The sequence below is a fragment of the Natrix helvetica genome, assembly GCF_964273705.1.
Source record: "Natrix helvetica genome assembly, chromosome: Z".
Lineage (NCBI taxonomy): Eukaryota > Metazoa > Chordata > Lepidosauria > Squamata > Natricidae > Natrix > Natrix helvetica.
In genome coordinates this window covers 78,944,023-78,964,189 of record NC_138554.1, presented here as the reverse complement: position 1 = coordinate 78,964,189, position 20,167 = coordinate 78,944,023, and the positions used below count along the sequence as shown (strand labels likewise).

General features: G+C 43.4%; 1 protein-coding gene across 4 annotated transcripts in view; it reads left to right on the top strand.

The window, feature by feature from the left end:
* Positions 1–20,167, top strand: part of ITGA9 (integrin subunit alpha 9) — a 541,618-nt gene that overhangs the window by 129,157 nt on the left and 392,294 nt on the right. For all 4 annotated transcript variants that reach the window (XM_081971274.1, XM_081971275.1, XM_081971273.1 and 1 more), the window contains exon 13: positions 9,270–9,315. In XM_081971274.1, coding sequence (XP_081827400.1) covers positions 9,270–9,315 — 46 coding nt within the window. The remainder of the gene's footprint in view (positions 1–9,269; positions 9,316–20,167) is intronic.

Below are 20,167 nucleotides of genomic sequence, written 5' to 3'. Positions count from 1 at the left end.
CGCTTACACCTCTCACAAACTTACAGAGACGGAGAGACGATGGGCTATATGGGAAAAGGAAACTTTTGCCATCAGATGGGCTTTGATGACCTGGCGACATTTCCTAGAAGGGGTGAAACACCCTTTTGAAGTATGGACTGACCATAAAAATTTGGAAGCATTGAAAACCCCACGTAAGCTATCTCCTATATAGGTGCGTTGGGCGCAACATTTCAACCATTTCAACTTTATCCTCAAGTACATTCTGGCTTCATGGCTGATGCTTGGTCTAGGCTTCCCCAATACAACAGCTCTAAGATGAACATAGTTCACCCAGTCATCCCAGCAAAAAGTCAGGCTGTCCCACTGATTACTAGAAGCCAAGGCATTTCAAATTTAGAGGTCACAACGGACCTCATGTGCAAACTCAAGGAGGGCCTTGAATCCGGTGACTGGTTGACCGGCAAGGCGTTGGAGGCTGCTCACTGGGTGCACAAGAAACAGGCTGACAAAAAGAGGGTGAAGCAAAGGAAGTACAAAGTAGGAGATCGAGTGTTTTTGTCCACCAAGTTTCTACAAACCACCCAGAAATCAAAGAAACTGGGGCCGAAGTATGTCGGTCCTTTCCCTATTGTGAAAATCATTAATCCTGTTTCTATACGATTGTAGTTACCAAAGCATCTTAAGCGGATTTATCCTGTGTTTCATGTAAACCTGTTGAAACCAGAGCATACTTCTTCTTTTCGTGCGCCCCTACCTGCACCCTCTGCCCCTCTTCTTATTAAGGGAGAGCAACACTTTGAGGTTAAGGAAATCATGAACACCAGGAAATATAGGAATCGAATTCAATATCTGGTATCCTGGAAGCATTTCCCCCCCTCCCAGGCTGAGTGGGTTGATAAATCTCATGTCAGAGCTCCTAGACTCTTACAGAAGTTCTACGCTAAGTACCCTGATAAGCCTTGATCATATTTGAATCATACATGTCTTATGTTGTCTTTTCTATTGTTTTATTTTCTTGCAGGGATGGTTTCTTTTCCTGAAGGAGGGCCGGATGTCAGCCTCTGTTTCACTATTTACTTCCGGCTGCCATTGAAACGGGGAGGGGGGGCTGGTATTTGGAAGGGGAGGTTTAAGTACAGGAGAGATTGTAAAAAGGGAGTTTTGGTCTCACCATCTACTGCGCATGCTGGAGATTAGTGCCTGGTATCAGTCAAGGCCAATATCCTGCATACCAACCTGATGATGCTCCTTGAAGATGGAACTCACTTGACACCTAAGGCATTTGCAGATTGGACACTGGGATAAGGGTTACCAGGGGGAGGGGGTTTGGTCACATATTGATATGTATGATTTCTTGTGCTTTTGCCTCAGATCCTGCTTTGCTTAGCTGCTATCTTTTCATAACCAGTAAAAGTCCTCTTAATTCTGCAAAATGGAGTTAAGTGCTTTCTTTCTTGGTTGCTGAGGGAGGCTGGCTTGACACAAAGTGCCAATTCCATGGCAGTGGTCTCCAGCCAGGTTGCAAAGCACGGGGAGCAGAGAGAAGCCAAGGCCACAAAAGCAGAGAGCAGCCACCACTACCCCGCTGTTGTTGCTGGTGGTGATAGTAATAGTAGACATTGATGCATCCTTGCTGTAGGTTCTGCTGCACCCAATCTCGTGGGAGGGGAAATGGGAGGTGCCCCACCAGCAGAGCCTCTGGATGGAAAGCGAGTGAAGGGCACAGTGACAGGAGAGGCTGGCTGTTGTGTCCGCCGTCTCATGGACATGCCCATGCCCAGGACATTCATGATTGACTGAGATGTCAGCAGTTTAGGGAGAATGCGGCTCGCTGATTGGTTGCCATTTGACAGCCACTCTTACATAAAGCGCTGTCAAAAGGAGGTTCGTTTCTCTCTTTGCCATTTGCCGTCCGTAGCTGAGTTACTGGTTGTAATCCAATAAGCGGATCTTGTTATTGTTAGCTGAGCTGGGTCGCCTCAGTCCTTGCCCACCCAGTCACCCTCAAGAATACTGGCAACGAGGGTGGGATCAAGGCTGAGGTAATCGCTTGAAGCCACCCAGAGAGAGCAACCTTAGGCATCTTTGAGATGAACGCTGCCTCCAATCACTAAACTGTACCTCATTGTGAGGCAAAAAAACCACAATTTTTTTCCTGTCCTTTTAAGGATGGTGTCATTAGCCACTTTCTCGGCTTTCTGCCTGGCAACGGAGACATGGAATGCTTATCTAGAGCGTTTTAATTGTTTTTTAGAAGCCAATGACCTGAATGAGCTGTCCAGCAGCCGTAAGAGAGCCTGGTTTTTGAGCTCTTGTGGCCAGGAAATCTTTGGAATGGCTGGGGCTCTGGTCACAACACTATCTGTCCACTCTGTGCCAATGGGAGACCTTGCTGTCAAAACTGAAGAATCATTACTCCCCATCCCCATCTTGGATCATCCGCCATTATGTGTTCAGGCAGAGAATCCAGAAAGAAGGTGAAACTGTAAATGGTTACATGACTGCTTTAAGAGCAGCCGCTCTATATTGTGATTTCAGTAATTTAGAGGATTCCCTTCTTGAGCAGTTAGTTTGTGGTATTAATGATCTCAGATGGTGAGACCAAAACTCCCTTTTTACAATCTCTCCTGTACTTAAACCTCCCCTCCCAAATACCAGCCCCCCCTCCCCCTTTCAATGGCAGCCGGAAGCAAATAGTGAAACAGAGGCTGACATCCGGCCCTCCTTTAGCTTATTACTCATGTATTCTATCTGCTGCAGAACAGAACTACAGTCAGATACATAAAGAGGCTCTGGCCGCTGTTGCCAGAGTAAAGATGTTTCACGAGTACCTCTATGTTTCACGAGTACCTCTAAAGATGTTTCACGAGTACCTCTATGGCCATTTTTTTCAGTTGGTGACAGACCATAAGCCCCTATTGGGCATACTGGCTGGGGACAAACAGACCCCCCATATTTTGTCACCAAGAAGGTTGTGTTGGACTGATTTTTTAGCGGCTTACCATTTCAATTAATCCACCAGCCAGGGAAGAACTTAGGGCATGCTGATGCGCTTAGTCGGAGGGGGAGCTGTCGGAGGGGGAGCCGGACCTGGCAGGAATCACGGAGACCTGGCTGGGCCACGAGGGAGGTCTCCCTCTCGTGGTAATGTGCCTGCCAGGTTACCGCGCATTTCATCAGTTGCGGGCACTAGGCAGGGGTGGCAGGGTAGCGGTCATTGTGAGCGAAGGTCTCGAGCCGAGAGAGACCACTGTGCCACAGATAACCGGTTGTGAGTCCCTATGCGTGAAGTGGGGCCCAGGGAGGCAGTTGGGCTTGCTGATTGTATACCTGGCTCCTCGTTATGCATCAGCAGCCCTGCCCAAGCTCCTCGAGGTGATCGCCGAGATGGCAGTTCAGACCCCCAGACTGTTGGTCATGGGGGACTTTAACTTGCCATCGGTAGGGGAGACATCTGAGGTAGCTCGGGAGTTCATGGCCTCCATGACAGCCATGGACCTGACCCAAGTAATTCAGGGCCCCACACATGAGGGAGGACATACACTGGATCTTATCTTTGTCTCTGGCCAGTGGAGGAGTGATCTGGGAGTAGGGGATTTAGTCATCACACCCCTGTCATGGTCAGATCACTCACTTCTCCGGCTCGACTTTCCAGCCGCTACTCCCCACCGCGGAGTAGCGTCACGCTCTGAATCTGACCGAACACAGGTGAGAGCCCATTTATGGACTTACCTTGTGGCGTTAAGAGTGGCCAAGCGTCAGTATTGTGCCACTCTTATTGCGTCCGCAGATAACCACCCTGCCGCCCTGTTCGGGGTAACCCACTTCCTCCTTCAACAGAGGCCGCGGGAAGCCCCTTTATCTGCAGGACAAAATCGCTCAGATTCGAAGCGAGTTGGTCCCTACTAGTGGTCTGGAGGGGACGTCGGAGGTGGGTCTTGAGGTTCCACTCTGGGAGGAGTTTGACTCTGTTACTTCCGACGATATGGACAGGTTGCGTAGGCGACTGCGAGCCACCACATGTTCACTGGACCCGTGTCCCTCCTGGCTTGTACTGGCATCCTGGGAGGTCACACGAGGCTGGCTCCAGGAGTTAGTCAGCGCTTCTTTGAGTGAGGGGTTCTTGCCGGCCGTCCTGAAAGAGGCGGTGGTGAGGCCCCTCCTCAAGAAGCCTTCCCTGGACCCAGCTTTGTTAGCCAAGTACCGTCCCATCTCCAACCTTTGCTTTCTAGTGAAGGTTGTAGAGAGTGTGGTGGCACAACAGTTTCCACGCCACTTGGAGGAAACTGATTATCTGGACCCGCGCCAGTCCGGTTTCCGGCCCGGCCACAGCACAGAGACGGCATTGGTCGCGTTGGTGGATGATCTCTGGAGGGCCAGAGATGGGGGTTGCTCCTCCATCCTGGTCCTATTAGACCTCTCGGCGGCTTTTGATACCATCGACCATGGTATCCTATTGCGTCGACTGGAGGGGCTGGGGGTGAGGGCACCATTTTGCGGTGGTTCTCCTCCTACCTCTCTGGCCGAGTGCAATCTGTATTGGCAGGGGGGCAGAGGTCAACCTCGAGGCCGCTCACTTGTGGGGTGCCACAAGGGTCAGTCCTCTCGCCTCTCCTGTTCAATGCATATATGAAGCCGCTGGGCGAGATCATTCGTGGGTTTGGGGTAGACTACCATCTTTACGCGGATGACACCCAGCTGTACATCTCTACCCCAAACCACCCCAACGATGCCGTTGAAGTGATGTCCCCGTGTCTGGAAGCTGTACGGATCTGGATGGGAAGTAACAGACTCAAGCTCAACCCGTCCAAGACTGAGTGGCTGTGGCTACCGGCACCCCGGTTCAACCAGCTGATTCCATCACTGGCCATTGGGGGCGAACATCTGGCCCCCGTGGATTGGGTACACAATTTGGGCGTCCTCCTAGATGCCTGGCTGTCAATGGACGACCATGTGACAGCCATGGCAAGGAGGGCGTTTCACCAGGTTCGCCTGGTGTGCCAATTGCGTCCCCTATTGGACCGGAACGCCCTTCGCACAGTCACCCATGCGCTTGTGACGTCCCGGCTAGACTACTGCAACGCTCTCTACATGGGGCTCCCCTTGAGATGCACCCGAAGACTGCAGTTGGTTCAGAATGCGGCCGCGCGGGCAGTTTCGGGAGTCGTTAGATACTCCCATGTAACACCTCTCCTGCGCGGGTTGCACTGGCTGCCTGTGGCTTTTCAGGTGCATTTCAAGGTGTTGATTATCATCTTCAAAGCGCTCCATGGCACAGGACCTAGTTATTTGCGGGATCGTATCCTGCCCCACACATCCCTTCGGCCAATTCGCTCACACAGAGAGGGACTCCTCCGGGTGCCATCCACTAGGCTGTGCCAGCGGGCGACGCCCAGGGGAAGGGCCTTCTCTGTGATGGGCCCGACCCTCTGGAATGACCTTCCCCCTGACATTAGAATGACCACGGACCTCCGCTCCTTCCGCCAGAAGCTCAAAACCCACCTGTTTCATCTAGCCGGCCTGGCCTAATTCCAGCTTTCCCACCTCAGTTTGTATTTTTAAATTTTACGGTTTGGTTTTAAGGTCAAGTTCTTAATTTTTATAAATTTAACTTAACTTAACTTTATTCAATTTCTAGACCGTCCCTCTCTCAGAAGAGACTCGGGGCGGTGTACAGTCATATTAATACAATAGAACAATAAATATACATAGTATAAATATAGAATAAATATAGGGCTGGAGGAGGTAACAATACTTCACTGTACAAATTTAGTTTAAGTTAGATTAGAATTTTAAAAATTTAAAATACATTAACCCTTAAAAACTATCCCAGATAAAATATCCGCCAGGAGGTAAAATGGAACTATAGATGGGCCGGCTAATTGGAACAGGTGAGTCTTAAGTTTTTGTCGGAAGGAGCGGAAGTCAGTAGTAGTTCTAATATCGGGGGGGAGGTCATTCCAGAGGGTTGGGCCCATCACAGAGAAGGCTCTACTCCTAGGCGCCGCCCGTTGGCATTGCTTGGTGGACGGCACCCAGAGGAGTCCCTCCCTGTGAGAGCGAATTGGTCGCAGGGATGTATGCGGTAGGATGCGATCCCGCAGGTAACTAGGTCCTGTGCCATGGAGCGCTTTGAAGATGGCAGTAAGCACCTTGAAACGCACCCGAAAAACCACAGGCAGCCAGTGCAGCTCGCGCAGGAGAGGTGTTATGTGGGGGTACCTAGTACTCCCAATGATAGCCCGTGCGGCCGCATTCTGAACCAGCTGTAGTCTCCGGGTGCATCTCAAGGGGAGCCCCATGTAGAGAGCATTGCAGTAGTCCAGACAAGACGTCACCAGCGCATGAGTGACTGTGCGTAGGGCGTCCCGGTCCAATAGGGGGCGCAATTGGCGCACCAGGCGAACCTGGTGGAACGCCCCCCTTGCCACGGCTGCCACATGGTCATCCATCGACAGCCAGGCAACTAGGAGGATGCCCAAATTGCGCGCCCGTTCCACAGGGGGCAGTTGCTTGCCCCCTATGGCCAGTGATGGAATCAACTGGTTGAACTGAGGTGCCGGTAACCACAGCCACTCTGTCTTGGAGGGGTTAAGCTTGAGTCTGTTGTCCCCCATCCAGACCCGGACGGCTTCCAAACACCGGGACATCATTTCGACGGCCTCGTTGGGGTGGTTTGGGGTGGAAATGTACAGCTGAGTGTCATCAGTGTACAGATGGTACCCAACCCCAAAACCACGGATGATCTCACCCAGTGGCTTCACATATGTGTTGAACAGAAGGGGCGAGAGGACCGACCCCTGCGGCACCCCACAAGTGAGCGACCTCAGGGTCGACCTCTGCTCCCCTGCCAACACACATTGCGTCCGGTCGGAGAGGTAGGAGCCGAACCACCGCAAAACGGTGCCCCTAACTCCCATCCCCTCCAGCCGGCGCAATAGGATACCATGGTCGATGGTATCAAAAGCCGCTGATAGATCTAATAGGACCAGGATAGAGGAACAACCCCTATAAACTTGTACAGGGGTCTATTTAATCCGATCTTAATTATATTTATTATCAATTGTATGGTTTTAATTTGGTACCTGTACACCGCCCCGAGTCCCTTCGGGGAGAGGGGGCGGTCTAGAAGTCTAATAAACTAAACTAAACTAAACTAGTCACTGTCCACTGCCAACTCAGGAAACAGATCCTTCCCCGGCAGCTGCTGTAATGTTAATAGAGGAGCTATCTGTTCCCATCTTCACCATAGACATAGCCCGTCATTCAGCACGGGACAAAACATTGTCCCAAGTGCTCGATTGGGTTAGGCGAGGCTGGCTGTTAGATCCAGTTCTGCTGGAATTTCGGCCATATTGCAACTGACAGCATGAGCTCTCAACACACGGGGAATGCCTTCTGTGGAGAAATCAGGTGGTCATTCCCGAAGGGTTGCGAGAGCAATTTCTGGCTATCCTGTATGATGGTCATCCAGGCGTGGTCGGAATGAAGGCTTTAGGTAGGAGCTATATATGGTGGCCAGGGCTTGATCAGGATATAGCGAACTGGGTTGCTGCCTGCCAGCAATGTCAGAACTCACGGGCAGCCCCTCCAGCTTCCCCAGTTAAAGAATGGGAAAGCCCAAAGGCCCCTTGGTTGCGAATCCATTTGGATTTTGCTGGCCTGTTCTATGGGCAAACTTTTCTGATAGTGGTTGATGCATATTCAAAATGGGTGGAAGTCGCTCTTATGGCATCAATCACATCAGAGGTGGTCATCAGGATCCTGCTGAACCTTTTCATGACGCATGGGTACCCTGGCGTAGTTGTCTCTGACAATGGGCCACAATTAACCTCCTCCCATTTTCAAATGTATTTGGCTGAGCATGACATTCGCCATGCTCAGGTGGCAGCATTCCACCCCGCGAGTACTGGTTTGGCGGAATGGGCCGTGCAGTCACTGAAAGAAGCTCTTACAAAATTGGGCCCAGGAGAGTGGGGGGCCAGAGTAGGCAAGTACCTGTTAGCCCAGTACTCAAGCCCCTGCCCACTAACCAACCAGAGTCCTGCAGAATTACTGATAGGCCGACGTCTCTGCACTGACCTCAACAGACTGCACCCGAACTATGACACATGTAAGCCTTTGGACTTTGACAACAGTGCCAGGGAATTTAAAACTGGGGACCTGGTTTACGCACAGAACTACAGGGGTGACCCTAAATGGCTACCAGAGCACATAATTGAAATAAGTGGACCCTGTTCTTACAGGGTCAGCTTAGAGGATGGATGAGTGTGGCACCGCCACATCAATCAGCTAAGGAGGCACCAACTCAACCCGTTCAGTTCCCAGCCAGCCGACATGCCACAAAACCCAGTGAAAATTCCATCATCTGTTCCCAATAACCTGCCACCACACAACGAGCCACTAAGTTCCCCGGCAGCCGGAGCGCAGGACTCATCTTATTTAGAAGATCCCTAGTTCGAGCCACTATCCTTTGCCAACGATCCACTCGGCCGCGGGAAGTTCCTCTGACAGTCGAAAAAACTCCAGCTGAATAAACTCCTGCTGTTGTTGAAGCTCCGCCAGGGCCGAGACAATCGGGATGACTGTGCAGGTGCCCAGCTTACCTAGAAGAATACGCATGCGCCATCCGGAGGGAAGCAGTGTTGTGTCACTGTCTCACAGATGTGCCCATGCACAGGACATTCCTGATTGGCTGAGCTGACAGCAGTTTAAGCTGGAGAACACGGGTCACTGATTGGTTGCCGTTTGACAGCCGCTCCTATATAAAGCGCTGTCCAACGGAGGTTCATTTCTCTTGTTGCCGTTTGCCATTCGTAGCCTGAGTTATTGGTTGTAATCCAATAAACGGATTTTGTTATTGTTAGCTGAGCTGTGTCACCTCAGCCCTTGTCCACCCAGTCACCCTCAAGAATACTGGCCGTCCCCAAAGCCAGCTCTTAGAGGAAGGAGGCAGAGATGCCACCCACGGCTCGCTTCCCTGCCTCCTTCCTCTGAGAGCCGCGGGCAGCACAGAAAATGAGGCTTCTTTGCCAGCGTCAAGGTGACCATGCCCACTCAGTCACATGCCTCCCATCTAGCCACGGCCAGAGAATCGGTAGTAAAAAAATTGAAACCCACCCCTGTATCTTACATATTGATATACGAAGAATGCTCAGGAATGTATTATCCTGGAAAATTATATTTCAGGAGAAGATCTTGATAAACATTGAATTGCTTTTATTTATTTGAATTTGTGGAGGCCAAGAATCATGCTTGTTCTAAGTACCATAAACTTTTTTTCCTAGATGTGACAGTTGGCGCCTTTATGTCAAACAATGTAGTTCTTCTAAGGTGAGTGCTCTTTATCTTGTTTCTTTTACAGTACTTGTATCCCCTGCTTGGCTTTAGAAGAAACAAATTTCTCCTAAGCGCTATATCCATAACTACATTTTCAAACTGAATTCCACAAGTAATGACATTTGTTACTGCTTGCATAAACAATGGGAAGCTGATAGTAGCAATTGTTTATTTATACTTTCACTCTCAAAAAGGTTAAGGCAGTGGTACTTGTACATCATAGTGTGCAAACAACAATAGCTCAAGAAACATGGGTGGGTTCATATGTTCCAGGTTGACAGCTTCTAATATTCCAAGTAAGAAGTACTGTACATTTATTGCCTGTATGTCCATCCTTCTCTCTGTCTCTTTCCTTTTAATGGATTTTTAGTGAGAAGAAAAAAAGTAAAAGCAATGATAGGAAACTACTATCCTGGAAGTTTACAAGCTGGAAGTGACATCATCTGACTCTCCTTTAAATTTTCTGAGCAAGGCAGAAGGCTTGTACAAGAGAATTCTTATCTGAAAGTTTTGTATTGGTTTTCTATAAGAAAGGCTTTTCATACTTAATATCCTGCTTGTTACAGCTTGTTAACACCTCTGGTGGTAGCGCATAAGAAGTTATTGAAGAAATATAACAAATAAAGCTATTTCTGTTGAGGTATTTCTTTAAAACAACTGTTCAAAGACCATGCAATTTTGTTTAAATGGATGTTTTGAAACTACAGAATTAGGAAAGGCAGCAATTATTTTTTTTCTAAAACAAACAAACAAAATATAATCTGTATCCATTGAGGCAGATCTGATTAGAGCCATGAATGGCGAACCTATGGCACACATGCCCAAAGTGGCGTGTGAAGCTATGTCACCTGGCATGCATAATCTTGCCTTTTGTCTTCTGGGTTTCTGGCATGCATGTTCACATGACGATCAGCTGTTGTTCACACATGTGACAGTGCTGAATATGGTATGCACATGCATGCCAGCCAGCTGATTGTTAGGTGCACATGTATGCCAGAACCAGAAATTCAGCTTTTCCAGAGCACAATCTCTTTGCCCATGCGGCAGTGCCAAAAACTGGCCGGCGCATGCGTGCTGGCCAGCTAATCATCAAGCACGCATGTGTGCTGGAATCCAGAAGTTTGGCTTTTCTGGAGCGTGACTCTGACGAGTGCACATGCGCAATGTTTACAATACAATACAATAGTAGAGTTGGAAGGGACCTTGGAGGTCTTCTAGTTCAACCCCCTGCCTAGGCAGGAAACCCTATACCGTTTCAGACAAATAGCTATCCAGACAAAAAGTTTCCATGTGACCTTTTTGGCACTCAGTGCCGAAAAGGTTCGCCATCACTGGATTAGAGGAAAGAGCTGTAGTTACATGGGCAGAAAATAATTAAAGTAGGTTGATAGTGCTGGGGAAAAATGAAGTGACATTTCTTCCCTGGATATGTCCAACATCCACTGATTGTCATGTGTTGATCTGCTTAAACATTTCAGACATACGGTTTCTCATTTTTGATACTTTTCTTTTTTTTATTAAAATTTTAAAATAAATTTTACAATTATCACCCCTCTTACCCTTTCCTCTTCCCACCCGACCTCCCCCCGACCTCCCAGAGCAAAATACAGGGTATAAACATTTAACAACCATATGCTAACATAAGCTAACTAATTTTAACATGTTACTATTCTTGTGCTTTAACTCTCCCTTTATTAAACTAACTTTGAATAAATTGTAACATTCTTTATGCCTTCATTCATAAGCTAACTGTCCGGTATTTGTTTTGAATATAGTCAATCCATCTTCTCCAGTCCAGCTTGTATTTCTCATCTGAGTGATCCTTCAGATATGCTGAAATTTTGGCCATCTCTGCTAAGTTTACTACTTTTAATGTCCATTCTTGGATAGTGGGCAACTCTTCCTTCTTCCAGTATTGCGCCACCAACAATCTTGCTGCCGTCGTTAGGTTCAAGATCAGATTAGTCTCTATGACAGTACAATCTGAAACTATGCCTAACAAAAACAACTGGGGTGTGAACTTTATCCTCTTTTTCAAAATATTTTGACTAACCCTCCATATTTTTATCCAAAATGCTTTTTTACAAGTCCACCAAATATGGTAGTACGTGGCACCAACACAGTCACATCTCCAACATTTGGATTGTAGATTCGGATACATACAGGCTAGCCTTTTTGGATCTAAATGCCATCTGTACAGCATCTTGTAGAAATTCTCTCTCAAGTTCTGAGCTTGTCTAAATTTTACATTTCTTACCCAAATCTCTTCCCATGTTTCCATCATTATTGGTTCTTCAAAATTTTGTGCCCATTTTATCATATAATCTTTAACTAATTCTGTTTCTGAGTCTATTTCTATCAATACATTATACAACCTTTTTATGTGCATTTGACCCTGGTCCCTGATTTGTTTTATCAAGTTATCCTCATTTTGGATAATACCGGATTTCTGGTCTTTTTTCCATCTAGCCTGTAACTGACCATATTGAAACCAGGTTTGAATTACCCTTTCATCTCTTAATGCATTCAAAGATTTCAACTGCAGTGCACCTCTATCCATACTAAGGAGTTCTGCATATGTAGTTATATCATGTTTTTGTTCTATATTTATGTTCTCTATAGCGTGTCTAGGCACCCCCCACATAGGTATATTGTCGTTTAGCCTATCTTGATTTTTTTTCCAGACATGCAGTAAGGCATTCCTTAAAATATGACTTTTAAAGATCTTGTCGGCCTTCTTGTTGTATATTAAATAAGCATGCCAGCCATAAACCAAATCATAACCCTCAATATTCAATATTCTATCCTCTGTTAAGTTGATCCAATTGCTGACTGTTGCTAAAACTGCTGCTTCATAGTATAATTTTAAATTGAGCATTTTTAAGCCTCCTCTTTCACGTATCTCTTGCATTATTTTAAGTTTTATTCTCGGTTTCTTTTCTGCTAAAACAAAATTGTTAATACCTTTCTGCCATTCCTCCAAATTTGCGTCTTTTTTAAGTATTGATATCATTTGGAAGAAGAATAGAAACTTGGGCAAAACATTCATTTTAACTGCAGCTATCCTTCCCAACAAAGACAATTGTAATTTTTTCCAATTATTCATTTCTATCTGTATTTTATGCCATAATGGTTTATAATTGTACTTATATAATTTCCCATTTGAAGTTGTAATATAAATTCCTAAATATTTAACCTTTTTTCCTATCTCACATCCTGTTACTCTTTCTAATTCTTTTTTTTGGTTCGTAGTCATATTTTTAGCTATCATCTTTGTCTTCCCTAGATTTACTTTGAACCCAGATACTTGACCATATCGATTAATTATATTCATTAGACCTATAACTGATTCCCCTGGCTGGGTTAAAGTTACAACCAAGTCATCTGCAAATGCTCTTACTCTATATTCATGGTGCCTAATCTTAATTCCTTGTAGTTCGTCAGACCCACATATTCTGTTCAATAACAATTCCAGGGTTAAGATAAACAATAATGGAGACAAGGGACAGCCCTGTCTTGTTCCTTTTTCAATTTTAAAAGATTCTGTTAAGCCTCCAGTAACTATAATTTGTGCTGTCTGTTTCTGGTATATTGCTTTGATAGATTGCATGAAATGCTCTCCAAACTGCATCTTTTGTAGTATTTTTATTAAAAATTGCCAATTGATTTGGTCGAATGCTTTCTCCGCATCTAAGAATAGAAGCACTGCCGGGACTTGGTTATACTTTCCCAAGTATTCCATTATATTAATGATTTGTCTTACATTACTTTTCATTTGCCTTTCCTGTGCAAAACCAGACTGATCATTGTAAATCGTTTGTTGCGCAATTGGCATTAACCTGTTTACCAATATTTTAGCAAAGATTTTGTAGTCTGTGTTAAGTAATGAGATAGGCCTGTAGTTTTTTGGCTGGGTAGGATCCTGTTCTTCTTTTGGAATCAATGAAATGAAAGCTGTTTTCCAAGATGGTGGGACCCTGCCTTCCATTTGAATTTTATTAAATAGTTCCCTAAGAGGTTCTGTCATTTCTAGTTGTAACTTTTTATAATAAACTGCTGTCAAGCCATCTGTGCCAGGCGCTTTGCCAATTTTTAACTGCTTAATTGCCAGGAAGATTTCCTCTGTAATTACAAGTTGATTCAATCTTCCCCTTTGCTCATCTGTAAGTATAGGAATTTTCTCTTTCTCCAAATATCGGTCTATGTCTGACCCTTGTATTTTGTCACCAGCATACAATCTGGTATAAAATTCTAAAAAAGTCTTTTTAATCATATCCTGTTGAAAAACTTCTTTCCCTTTATGTTCTACTTTCTCTATATTACGGGATCTTTGTTTTTTCCTTAACATATATGCTAACCATCCACCTGGTTTATTGGCATTACAAAAAGTGTTATGTTTAGCATATAGAAAATTAGTGGCTATCTGGTCCGACATTAACATACTGAACTACCCTTGCAATAAAGTAATTATCTCTTTTGTCTTCTTATCATCTGGTTTAGACATTAACTCCTGCTCTTTTTTTTAATCTCTTCCTCTAATTCCCTTTGTTTCTCCCTTTGCCTGCGCCTATGAACATTATTCAGATTTATTAAAATGCCTCTCATGTATGCTTTACTTGCGTCCCAAACCATTTCCATAGATATCCCCTTATGCATATTAAAAGCAAAATATTCTTTCAATAGTTTTTTACATTCCGTAACATTTTTCTCATATCTAAATAGATTTTCATGTAATCTCCAAGACCTCCTGGGTCGGTCTCCATATTCAAGTTCCATTCAGACTGGGTTGTGATCTGTTAAAGTTCTCGGGCATATCTTAGTCTTCTTTACCCTGGAAAAAAATCATTTGTAATTAGTATAAAATCAATTCTGGAAAGCGATTGGTGCCTATCAGAAAAAAAAAAGTGAAATCCCGTTTTTTAACATTCCGTTCTCTCCAGATGTCCCTCAATTCAAAGTCATCCATCATATCAAAAAAGATTTAGGTAATCTTGTTCGTGTTTGGGTATTTTGCAAAAGCCTCTTCTTGTCTTGAACAGGATCCATTACTCCATTCCAATCGCCCAGTAAAATGCAGGATCTGTAACCCCATTGTGTTAGTTTGGTGTGAGGCAACTTATAAAATTTTTCTTGTTGTTGATTGGAAGCATATATTCCTGTTAAGAGTATTTTCTTTCCCTCTATTAATAGTCCAATTGCAATATATCTACCTTGAGGATCTGCTTCAATTAATTCAGCCTTTAAGTCTTTTCTTAAATATATGACTATACCGTTTTTCTTCTCCGGAGCAGATGCTACAAAATGCGATCCCAGTCTTGCGTTCATCAAGTATTTCTGATCCTGTGTTTTAATGTGTGTTTCTTGTAAGCAAATTACATCATTTTTAAATTGTTTCAAGTAGTGAAATATTTTTTTTTCCTTTTTTGTGGTGAGTTTAAGCCATTGACATTCCATGTTAGAAATTTAATTGTCATCTTTAGCACATTGAAGCTTTTTAAGAGCTGCCTGGAAATCTTGCTGGGATTTCACCTTCTAGCTCCTCCCACTGCTTCTGTGCTCGTGTTTATATTATCTTGGATTGTCATCTGGGTTTGTTGAGACTTTAATTCTTGTTCTTTATGTTTAGTAGCCGCAGCGGGTTTGTCTCTGTTCCATAATTTCTTCTGTTTCCTGCAGCAAACTCACAATGCCAATTTGTGCCAGATTATCTTGCTGCCTGGGGTCCTCTGTCTCTTTTCTTTCTTTGGGACCTGGAGATGGAGGGCGTTCTGCCTTTAATACTATGCTATAGAAATCTTTTGCCTTCCAGACAGAGTTAAGGCGATGTCTTTCTCCCAGGTAGTTCACCACCAATCTGGCTAGGGTCTCCCATCTGTATTGAATCTGGTGCTTTCTAAGTTCGTCCACTAGAAATGCATAGTCCTTTCTAGATCTCAACATTTTGGGGGGGATTTCCTTCAGTACTATCACATCTTGACCTGCCACTTGCAGTTTGTTTTTATAGGTTGCTTGCAATATTTCACTCCTAATTTTCCTGGTGACAAAATAGATTACGATATCTCTTGGCAGTTGTCTTTGTCTGGCAATCCATGAATTAACATAGTAAATTTTGTCAATTTGCCAGACGCATTCGGCCTTTGGCTCCCCAGTTAATTGAGCAAGAGCGTCTGCAAAAATCTCTCTTAAATCTTCTTGGCTATGTTCCTTCAACCCCCTTATCCTCAGGGCAAATTCCATTGTTCTATATTGCATCATTGTAAGCTCCGCCTCCAATTTATCAATTTTAATTTGTGCTTCCATAAGTTTGTTGTCCAACTTTGTATTAGCCTCATTAATTTCTTCCACCTTCTCATCGAGAGATGTTACGTAGCCAAATAATCCTTTAAGTGCCTCAACTATATCCTCCCTTATCTCTTGGTTACGTGTTTGGATTAAATCCTTAATTCCAGATATTTCATCAGAGACATCTTTAAAGGCACTTGTAATTTTCCCCTCCAGGACAACTGCCTGTTCTTTTAATGCATTTTGTAAGTTATTTTGTAAAGCCTCCAGTGTCAGGGTTTGTGATTGTGTTTCCACCAGAAGTAATAAAGATTGCAACTTTGAGGATTGCGCTGGCGAACTGCCTGCACTTTTTGAAGCATTGAATTTTGCCTGCTTAGAGGCCATTTCAAAATATTCAAATCAAGCTTTTAAACAACCAATTTGTTCAGTCCAAAAAGTCCACCTATTCTTTGAAGTCTTCCAGCAGCACTAACAGGCACTTAACAAGTGCTAATCAGCTTTCTGCTTCACTTTCATTTTCAACACACCCTTTATTATTCCGGCGCCATTTTTTTTTAAGAAGTTCCTTTTAAGTTTACAGAAAGAGATATAATCCACGGAGTTAAGGCTTGTACTTGCAATTTGTTGACCTCCTGGTTTGCTCTGCCTGCTTCTTATTCAGATGTAAAATAAACTTTGAAATTGCAGGTGTGGACGCTGCCTTTTGTTTCTGCAAAGGCAGAAGTGTCCCGTGATGAGGAGATTGTCGGGCTTCCTGACACCACAGAATTGCTTCTGGGGCCACTGGGTGCCTCTACCCTATGCCAGACCTTCCCCCTTTTCCCAAACTGCTAGACAGCTGATTTATGCTATCCTAGCCGCTTGTTACTCAAACACAGGCTGGCGTTCCTGAGGGAGCATCCTCCAAGGCCAGTGGCACCACCGGAAGTCCATTTTTGATACTTTTCCATGGCAAGCAATTTCATAAATTTGGTCATATTTATATAAATAGTAGAGCTTAAAAGTTTGCAATCTTGTTTGAATATTTAATATTTCTGCATAAATATCAATTAAAACATGATCCTGCAAGTTCAAAAACTGGATATGGGAACCAATTGAACAAATCAAAAACATTATATTTGTTCTGTACAAGCTATCACAGCCTCTGGATTGGGTCTTTTCTTAAATGAGCATTTTATTTCTACATGGTGGGGACTTTGTATTTCCCTAAAATAAATGAGGCCTCCGTTTTCTGATATCCCCTATCTCAAGAGAGTTAAGCTTAAGTAGATATTTAGGTAAATGGGAATTAAAAATTAAGTTTGCTTAATAGGTTAAGATTAAGATAGTAAAACCTGCATGATGTGGTAGCTGTAATTCTTAATTGCTCATTAAATATGAACATGCATTACTTAGGTCAATTAGTGCCATTTTTGTAATTATTTTACATTATACTTCATATAAAGTTAAAAAAATAAACCTTATTAAGACATAGTGTGATATAGTTTAATCATAAATATCAGAGAATCAGTGAGGTGTAATAGTGAAGATGTTGGACCAGAAGTAAGAAATCTAAATGTAAGTTTGCCCTCAGCCTGGAAGCTCAATGGATAATTGGGGCGGTCATCCTCTCACAGACCAACCCACTTTATGAATTTGTTTTTGTCGGGGGAGGAGAGAAAGGACTGTCACGTACGATTGGCAGGATGTCCTGAATGGAAGGCAGGATATAGATGTAATAAATCTTATTTATCTAATAAGCCAATATTGACATGTTCTTTAAATGTCTTTAGGCCACTGTTGCTTTTATGTGGACATGTGATTTCTAAGAGAGAGAAGATGGAGTTAAAGAGAATCATCAAGAATTCCCTCTCCTTATTACGAGATCAGCATAATTTTGTTTTGATCAGCAATTATGATGAAAATTCTTTACTTAATTTTACAAATAATAGTGCCCTGAATGAATAAGCTACTAAAATCAGCATATCAACCTTCACTACTTTAAGCAAAATGCTTAATGGGGTAACAAGTTTATAAATTCATCCTGTTCCATCATATTCATATAAGCATATGCTTCATGAAGGCAAAAAGTTGACAATTTGAGAATAATATTCATATATTATGACCTTGAATAATATTCATATATTATGACCTGATTATGACCTTGAAAAACTGGTAATTCTCTCACATTTTGTCCTATATTGCCTCATCTCTCTTATTCTTTTGGTTTGAAAGCTTATATATAGCTCCCTGTTTTTTTTAAAAAAGTTTGAAGGCAAGATAGAAAGCTACAAAAATATAAATATTTTGTCTCATAAAATGTTACTATTGGGATTGTACAAGTGTGTGTGTGTGTGTGTGTGTGTGTGTTTGTGTGCTTTGCTATTTTAGCCTAACTTGGTATGGAGAGAGAGACGAATATGTATAATTCAGGAAACAACTGTGTCCTGTTACAGATGGATAGATATTTAAAGTGTTGAGTGAAATTTTGGGCAAATTGACTGAAGCGTGAGGAAGGAAAGGAGAGGCAGCAAGAGATAATACCCCAAAACTGGAATGCAAGAATAGGTGTTGATTTGCTGAACAGCAAGCAATATGTCCTGAAGTTAAGGTCATACGTAGGTTAGATGGATATCCCTGTGCCAGCTGGTTATACTGTGTTTCTTTTTGAATCTGTTTATATTGTTGGTGAAGAATTTTTGTAATTAACTTTAAAATAATGTTGCAAAAATATCAATTTTCCTATTGCTATTTTTTTCTGTTTGTTGCCCTTGTTCAGGTGGTTCCTTTTCCCAAATCTTTTCAATGTAATATTGAATCCAATCCTGCATTTTTAAAAAATAGGAATCGATTTCAGCTCTCTCACAATCATTTCATTTTAAGTGAAATGAATGAAGCAAATCTGAGCCCAGGTTTGGTTAAATTTCCTTACAAGGCATACCGCAATATAATACAATACAATACAATAGTAGAGTTGGAAGGGACCTTGGAGGTCTTCTAGTCCAACCCCCTGCCTAGGCAGGAAACCCTATACCGTTTCAGACAGATGGCTATCCAACATCTTCTTAAAGACTTCCAGTGTTGGGGCATTCACAACTTCTGGAGGCAAGCTGTTCCACTGATTAATTGTTCTCACTGTCAGGAAGTTTCTCCTCAGTTCTAAGTTGCTTCTCTCCTTGATTAGTTTCCACCCATTGCTTCTTGTTCTACCCTCAGGTGCCTTGGAGAATAGTTTGACTCCCTCTTCTTTATGGCAACCCCTGAGATATTGGAACACTGCTATCATGTCTCCCCTAGTCCTTCTTTCTCTTAAGCTAGACATACCTAGTTCCTGCAACCGTTCTTCATATGTTTTAGTCTCCAGTCCCCTAATCATCTTTGTTGCTCTTCTCTGCACATCTTCTCTGCACATCTTTTTTACATCGTGGTGACCAGAACTGAATGCAGTATTCCAAGTGTGGCCTTACCAAGGCATTATAAAGTGGTATTAACACTTCACGTGATCTTGATTCTATCCCTCTGTTGATGCAGCCTAGAACTGTGTTGGCTTTTTTGGCAGCTGCTGCACACTGCTGGCTCATATTTAAGTGGTTGTCCACTAGAACTCCAAGATCCCTTTCACAGTTATTACTACTGAGCAAGGTATCACCTATACTGTACCTGTGCATTCCATTTTTGTTGCCTAAATGTAGAACCTTACTCTTTTCACCATTGAATTTCATTTTATTAGATAGTGCCCAATGTTCAAGTTTGTTTCTGGAGTGTTGGCTATTCCTGCCAGCTTGGTGTCATCTGCAAATTTGATGAGTTCCCCATTTATTCCCTCATCCAAATCATTGATGAAGATGTTGAAGAGTACTGGGCCTAAAACAGAGGCTTGGGGTACTCCACTGCATACTTCCCTCCATGTAGATGCAGTTCCATTGAGGACTACATGTTGAGTGCGGTTGGTCAGCCAGTTACGAATCCATCTGGTGGTGATGCCGCAGGCAACAGTTCTTAAGTGCATATTATAAATTTTAAACAAGCAACTGATTAATTATAGAAATCACGGTACTTGTGATTTTATGCTCATACTTATATACATGATTTTATGTATGTAGTGAATATGCAGCTGATTATAGATAGGTCAGTTATGACTGCAATGGAGTCTGTCCATTACATTTGGAAGACATGACAAATGTTAAATGAAATGGACTCTAAAGGGAGCAACGAGTTTGGAAAGCTTTTTTGTCTGTCTGACTGCCAGGAGGCATGGGGAAGAGGCCCAAGCACAGGGGGGATGGGAGGGGGAGAGAGATGGGGTGCGCTGCCCAAGGGCAAACAACTGAGGGAACTCTTGCAACTGTTGTAACTTTGAAACAAGGTTGTATGTAGTTTTGGGGCACCTGTTGAACTTCAAATGGTCATTAAGTAATCTGCCATACCTTGAGGATTATCTGTAGTGTGAAACTCACTGTATGGCTCCATATGAAAAAAGGAATCACTGTTGAATTTTGGAATTTAATATGAATGTAACCATCTTATTCTCAGAAAAACCTACAACAGTTTCTAGTTAGCAAAAAGTAACATATTTCTCTTT